The 8,173-nt window shown below is 37.4% G+C and overlaps 1 protein-coding gene across 1 annotated transcript; it reads right to left on the reverse strand.

Annotated features, from left to right (window-relative positions):
* Positions 1-416: 416 nt before the first annotated feature.
* Positions 417-7,973, reverse strand: LOC143185132 (uncharacterized; the record flags this gene model as incomplete). Its single annotated transcript, XM_076387866.1, has 8 exons — positions 417-1,350; positions 1,520-1,729; positions 1,817-2,135; positions 2,214-2,395; positions 2,463-4,571; positions 4,675-5,877; positions 6,014-6,196; positions 7,907-7,973. Coding segments are annotated over 7 exons (4,266 nt in total), but the record flags the coding sequence as incomplete, so codon positions are not given.
* Positions 7,974-8,173: the final 200 nt, after the last annotated feature.

Below are 8,173 nucleotides of genomic sequence, written 5' to 3' on the forward strand. Positions count from 1 at the left end.
CTTACAAAATTTGATGAAAATGACAGTGACTATAATGACGACGCAGATGACTTCAATAATATTAATATGAAAAAATAACATAATATAAATCAGTAAGAATTACCGTAAATTTTATAATAATAAGTAGCGATTAATTTAATCACTAAATTGTATATGTAGTATTAAATCTTAATCACTGGTTTCATGCTCATAAATAATAATAGACATGAAGTTATAGTCGTCACACGCCAGAAAAAGAAAAATGAATAATTCTGGAACAAATGTATGTTCTGTTCTTGAAAGTGTATTAATAAGAATAATTACAATTGTTACAAGTGTTCTCTTTAAGTAAACATGTGAGCCCGTTCTTTTTAAGTCTAAAAATGACTTCAATAGATAATTGCAAAGCAGACGAGGTCATGAAATAAACAAAAATATTCTAAGAGCAAAAATCTATTTATTTACACCTACATGAGATTTATATGTCACAAATAATCTTCAAAAAATTATAATAGAAATAAGTATCGTTACACTAAACGTGTTTTCGCGCAGAAAGAACATAACTACACATGCTTACTAAAATAGCATGATTTTTAAAAACGGAAGAATGTCTTGCAGTGTCATTGGAATTGTATAATAATATAATAGTCATTTTCTCACATAAGAACATTTTGTTATTTACAGATGATTTCATACATTCACAGGAGAACACTTGTCCTATATGTTTCTTATCCGCACTTATGAAAAAGTGTCAAGAGTGTTCAAATTCCATCAATTTAATTGATTAATTCATTCCATTTTATATACACATACAACATACAATTCTTTAGCAGTCACTCTGCCCTTTTCATACTTTTGTCAATCCTGATTTTTTCTTCAAATTTTGGTACAATATGCCCTATATTTTATTCCTGCGTACATGATGTTTTAGGGAAAAATTTGTAACGTTTCGAAGTTTCTTAAATATGAGTAGAAAAGCAAATATTTTTTTGATTAACATTGTTCCTCAGCAACGATCCGTCTATACTACAGATTTTAAATTAAAAAATCTTGCTTTTACATTAGGTCGAAAAGGCCACTGTTCAAGGCCACAGGCCAAGAAAATTAATTAAATTTAATTAACGAGAAGAACCTCCACTTCTTCATTTCCGTTAATTTTCATTTTCATTTGTAATTCTCAAAGACAGCAACAGCATTCTCGTTTGAACATCTTGTACATTGGAAGATTATTTCTGTCGAGCATATTGATATTTTCCGTATGCAAATTACCATGTATCTGTCCTGAACATTTATACTTTCACACTTCAAACCCACTTATGCATCAAATACGATGCAAAGCGTAATTTCAAAACATCTCAAAGTTCTTAAATGCTGAAAAATATAAATTAATCATTAGATTTAATTCAAACAAAATTTCAGTAACAAAAGTATGGACATAGTTATAGTTCTTTCGTAGACGTTACTCATCGTTTGACATACCAAGTTAAATAAATATTTTACGCTCTAATAGAATAATTTTATGCTAGACTCGTAAACTCACCGAAATTTCACGTAACTCGATGGAGGTTGCACTTCGGTATGTACTGGTTACTATCCAAATGCCAACCTTTAGTTAGTGCACAAGGATAATGTGTAACAGCTTTACAACCTCGTTTAACACAACCAATATTTGCTCCTGTTAATCCACAGGAATCACATATCGATTTCGCTGCATCCCAGACTGCCTCTTGTAGACCTGTTACTCTTCCACCTACGCAAAAAATCATTATTTCTTAAGATATCTAACATTATACACTTTAAATAGTATTTGATTAAAGTATTTTGTCTCTCATTATACCTGCCATGTATACTCCAGATGCCCAAACAGCACACTGTTCGTGAAGCCAGACTTCCCAACGTTGTTCTTCCCCAGGAAATACAGTCATTCCCGTAAACATGGCATTAGTATTACTTTCAACAGAATTTCGTTTCTTTTTACCCATTTTCGCGCTGAACTGATCAGCTAGTCCAGCGTACCTCAAACTCCTCTTATTTTTACCGCCTTTCTTCTGCTCTGTAGTAATCTCTTGTTCGTCAGCTGAAAGGATTCCGTCTTCTAAACGTTCCTTACCGATTAAATATGGACCAAACAAATCACTTAGAACACCAGCTGGAACCTACAATTTAATGAGCACAGCTGTTAATACCATTTACAGTTACTAGTAAAAAATAATTATTAAAAATGTGTAACGTACAGTGTAAGTTCCAGGAGCTATATGTGGACCAGCCAAATTAGGATGTGGTCTAGACGGATCTCCAGGTATAACAGAATGAGGGCCTTGTTTACAAAATACACAAACCCACGTAGAATCTGTCGTATGCGCATCATAACGCGACGATAATGTTGAACTAAAGAGACCCGCTCTACTGACTTTACCTGCACAGAACAAATCATTTTTTATATTTGACAAATTCATCAATTCATATTATTAAAGGTTACGCACCCCTGTAATCTAAATCGTTTTGATGACTGAGTCTCTTGCTTCTCCCTGCACTACCATTCCCAACAGTTTTCCGCTTTTCCTTATTCTTCTCCTCTTCTTCCTCCCTTGGTGCATTAACTACCTGAATGCTTAATGGACTGTCTCTTGGACCTTCAACATGAACCACTGGCCCACGAGATCTGATGGAACTCGCGTTTGATCCAGAATCATACGTCATTTCTCTTAATCCATCTATTTTCGCATTTTTCTTGGTTTTCTTCGAAACGTTCTGTTTCTTCGAACTTTTAGATATTTTCCTCTTTTTTATTTCCTTTTGAGGTATATCATTACCGACACTACCGAAGATATTTTCAGAAGATCTTGATATTTTTCGTTTACCACCTTGAACTTTGGTTTTCTTTCCCTTCTTGCCAGATAGTTTTGTATCGACCGTGGATGACACATCAGTAGGATTTACATTCTGCGATTCTTTCGTATGTAAAATACTATTTTCTAAATTTTCTGTTTTTTCTATGTTACTATCTTGAAACTCCGACACTGCGAGTTCTGTTTTTGATTCTTCCTTTTTGACATCTGTGTCGGTTTCAACGATACCGGCAAACATCTTCTCGAGTTCAGATTCAACTTCATTGAATGGATTTGTATTATTTACACCTTTCGGACTCGTTACTTTTGAAAATTCAGTGGCATCGTCACTGGATTTTCTCCGAACCCTTTGATTAGAAGAAGTCGAACTAGGAGGCGTACTTTCACTACTTCTTCGCCTTCTAATTGGCTGATTTTCTTCATTCCTTTCTTCTGCATTCTCTTCTAGTTTTTCAGGTATTCTTTGTTCCACTGTGTCGGTATTGTCTTCTAATTTTACAATTGGTGTTGCACTCGTTTCCTCCGCTAGTGGTTCACCCGTTCTGGGTTCTGTCGGTTCCGTCGGTTCTAATTCCATGTCTTCCACTTCCGTTTTGGAGTCTTTACTAAGCCTTACAGGCTTTTCTAATTTTCTTTTTCTACGTTGTTTAGTATTATCATTAGAATCGTCGTTACTGAATGCTGGAGATACCACCTCGTCTTCCCTATTTGGGGATTTTGATTTTTGTCTATCCGGAGACATACTTTTCACACTAGACGTGTCCTTCTCTTCCACTGGCATCACAATAACAGATCCAATATTTTCAGCACTACCAAGTTTTTTATTTCCACCTTCTAATTTCTCTAAAAGAGAATCCACACCCTTTTTACCTCTCTTTGGTAAATTTTTAGGCGATCTGACATTTGTTTCTTCAATCTTCCGATCTCGTTCTGAAGATGATTCTCTCTTTGGACTATCTGTTACATCTTTGTCAACTTTAGAGGTAAGATTCACAATAACGGGATGAACATTTCTTGGCACTTGTGCAATAACACTTAATGTATCCTTATTTTTTGTAACCTCCAGTTCCTTCTTCTCTGGCACCACCCTCTCAATTGTTACACTAGGTGGTAAATTTATAACTTTCTGTGTAAAATTATCCACATTCATTTCCTTAATCTTGTCATGAAGATTTGCCACACCTTTCAAATTGGTTTCAAAGTTCTTCACTGATATTTTAGGTGTTGTAATTTCTTTCGTTGAGAGTGAAACTGGCTCACTGACAGAATTAGGTGTTGGAACTGATGAACTAATTCCACTATCTGATGATGTTTCTCCATTCAAAGGTATTGGCGGAGAAATTATATTCCCGTTTCTACTACCTTTATCTACATTCCTTGCAGTCAAACTTATTGGAATATCTTGAGGTATTCGAGAGTAATTTTCAGGTATAATTTCTGATGTGGAGGATAGATCTAACGTGCTTTGTGAACCTGGTGAGTTTCTATACTGACTTTGATTCTGTCTATTATCTACCAACATTTGTAAACTAAACAAGGGATTTCCAGGTGTATTGGCTGGTGTAACAGTTTTCGATGGAACAGTTGGTGTATGCCATGTTGGAGGTGCTTGGGTATGCGCTAGTTGAGGTGTAAGCTGCGACGTTAAATGAGATGCTCTTGCCATAGATGGATGTGTATAGAATCCAGCTGGACTTAATGCAGCACCAGGCAGTGCAGTTGGATGAATATTCAAGCCTGAAACTATTAAAATCAAAGTCATTATTAATAAAACATGAAAACATTACTGTTGTACATTGTTTCAAATTATTTACATGCGAAAATGAAAATGAAATTAAAAGATTACCTTGACCCTGCGTCATTGTAAGGTGATTCCAGACTGTCTGTGGTGGAGGTGTGCCAACCGGAGGTCGGCTATGACCCGGATATTGTCCTGACATTTCGAAATTTTCCCAATTACGTAATGTTGGTTTGCAAACAGTTGCAAAATAGGTATCCTTTAACTTATTTATATGTTCCTCTGTACAAGATTCACTTTTAAGATTGGTATCTTTAACGTTTAGTGATGAATGTGCAGAAGAAAAACTTGTATTTTTCTTTTCACATGAAATCAATGCACTTTTATTATTCAAGTGTTCATTGAGAGCAGGGAAACTTTTCTGCTCTAAGTGATCTGACACATAATCTGAGTTTGTTTCAAAACTTTTACATAATTTGTCTTTTGATGGTTTAAGTAACGTTTTATCAGGTTTTAAATTATGAGATAAATTTTCTATGTCAGAAAATTTTAATAAACCATAATCTATTTCCTTGTACTTTCTGTAATAGCAATTTTCTGTGTTGCAGGAATGATTTGTTTGGTTCGAGACAACACAGTTTGAAGATGTTTTTGTATCTGACAAATTGCACAGTTTCTTCTTATTTTCACTTTGTTTATTACCACAGTCTTTACTATTCTCCAGGTTTTTTACTAAATTAAGTGGTTTGTCTTCTTCAGAAGTACAAACGAGATTATTATAAGTATTTCTACACTGATCCAAAATGTCAGATAAACACTTGTACTGTGCTATATTTTTCGTATTATTTAGTTCTTCTGACAAATAACAAAAGTTGTCAATAATTTTATTATGGATTCCTATTTTTGACTCAAACAAATTTTCACTTTTGTCTTTACAAAACTGATCAGTGATACTGTTGGTATTCAGTAAATTAGTTGTTTTTGTTTCACTATCGTCACTTTTACAGGTACTATAACTTTCCTTATAATTCTTACACTCGTTCTCTGAAAACTCTGTTAAACATTTATCAAGCGTTCTTTTCTGTGTATCAGATTCTGCTATCTTATTGTTGCTTGTTGGTTGCAAAATGTTTATGAATTGATTAACATATGTTGAGTTTATATCTGACACACCTATAATATTTTCCTCCTTGTGACATAAACCATATACATCTGGCACACCACCATGTGCTACCAAGTCTTGTATGTAATCCCACTGCATGTAATTATTTGATAGCGCCCATTTTGGCGCAACTCCAAGTACAAATGGCCCTGAAAATAAAAATTTTAATTAATAGCTATAATTATAATTATAAGTTTATGTTGTTTGCATAAAACAAAGCTGTTTATATAATTTTGCCTTTTGTAACAAGTCAAAGGTGAAAGAGGTGCTAAAAATTATGTTTACCATTGCTGGGAACAGCCCATGTGTTTTGACAAGTCACACCATAATGCAGATTTGGAATATTTACGCTTTGCTCATGAATACTCTGTATACTTTGATAAAATTGGTGATTATTTAATAAATTATAGAAATCAGAAGTTTTAACTTTTCCTCCTTGTGATACACAATTCTGAATGTTTCCAGTTTCTGAAATTATTGTAAAAATATGTAAAAAAGACTTGAATTATACTTTTTCAATGAAAATGAAGCTGGATATTTGTTTTGTATGAAGTTAATAGTTAAAGATATTAGCAAAATGAAGTTAATGTAGTTGAATAAATGTATACACATAGAAATTGTTAATAAGTTACTGTGAACATAGTTACGAATTCACATCATTTTCTTAAAGAATAGAATAGAACACTGTATTGATATTGAATTATCAAATTCTAAATCAAAGAAACTAAAATATTTCCTGCTTGCTACACTTTATTTATTTCACAAAGCGCAAATCCTTTCAGCATAAAACTTCCACTACTTTTTAGTATTCATAGTTCAAAAGGGTGCTTGTCTTACACTTTATATTAAAACATCAAATACTATAGCAACAATACATTGAAAACATCTCTATTTGATACAATATCAATATTCCATGTAAACAATGACTTGGAAAACACCATTTGCAAAAGCAAGATTTCCACTTGTTAGCCAATGCTCCAAAACTAGCACATAATTGGAAGTACCCTTTCACAAAGATTAAAATACAAGCCACAGATAACCCATATAGAACACAAAACATACAGCGCCCTTCAAAGAATCCACCACGTCATAACGAGCGAAGTTTTCGTCGGGGTGTCAACATTGATACGTTCACCGTTTACTAATATCGCTTACAACACTAGATTCCATTCACTCCTAAAATCGTTCATCCCGTCCTCGATACGCCGATTCACGGAGGGTCTGTCAGAACAGAAAAGCGAAAAATCGCAAGGTTTCCCACGGAATGACGACTAGAGAGAAAAATAACAGGCCACAGTGTCCCCCTAAATCTACGTTAGCCACGAGGGGAGCTTAGAGCACGCGAGCGCAACACTGTGCATCTCGGCCAGCTCGTCGAGCTGTGTGGATTAAAGTTCGCGTGGTTTTTCGTGAATTCCAACGACGTGCAGCGCGTTCACGCTTGCCGCACGGGTGCACGAGAACTGTACACGGCTAAGGGCACGTTTCTGCACGTTTCTGCACGTTTCTGCACGCGTGCACACACGCAGGGACGAATGACGTGCGTTCGCGCGTGCAACACGCCTTATGCACGCGCAACGTGCGAAGCGTGGAAAAAAGAAGAAGACGTCTAACCCCGTGGAAACTGCACGCGCACGCACGCACACAGAGACGGGGGCCTCTCGCGCGCGCGCTCCCTCGCGTAAACGGAGCACCGAAGCAAGACAGGGATGTGGTCTCCGCACCTGGACACTTATCGTCGACGATAACGCGCGAGCCGCGTGCGTGCCGACACGCGGAACAACGTGCACCCCTCGGCTTCAGCACCGATATCCTCCCGCTAACACGATACGACGCCCTCGCATCTTGGCCCTCGCCGCACCGCGGATAATTAAACTGTCCGCAAATAGGGACGATCTAGGATCGACAGATTGCACGGTGCGCGAGGCAAACGCGTCCCATTGTACCGGCACGCATGCACGCACGTATGCACCGTGTACAATCCAGCCGCCGCACACAACACCAACACCCCGACAAGACGTGCAACACGGACATGGGTGCCTCTTTCTTTCGCGTAAATCGATGGGCACACTCGATTTCACTGAGTTTCCCCCGGTGTTGGGCCCCTCAGCCGCGATGCACGCCGATCACGATCCCTACGTGTCGGCCATAGCCGCGGGCTTATCACGGGATACGCACCTTCCGCACAGGGCCCTTGCCAGGGGCTGGCGAATTTACGATTTTCGGCCAAAAAATCGTCGGGGCATCAACCAAAGCAGAATTTCAACAATGGTGGCCGCTAGCGAGCGAGCCGCATGCAATGCTGACACCTCGCGGTGGCGGCGCCAATTACGTTTCTATCCTGTTCCATCTTTTAGCGAGCTTTTCTCGCTTTTGCCCGTTCGCGCTCCTACATTTTCCCATTGCACGCCGCGAGACCTTTTTTTCTATCGTCGAATCGCTACT

This window comes from Calliopsis andreniformis, chromosome 10, assembly GCF_051401765.1.
Source record: "Calliopsis andreniformis isolate RMS-2024a chromosome 10, iyCalAndr_principal, whole genome shotgun sequence".
Lineage (NCBI taxonomy): Eukaryota > Metazoa > Arthropoda > Insecta > Hymenoptera > Andrenidae > Calliopsis > Calliopsis andreniformis.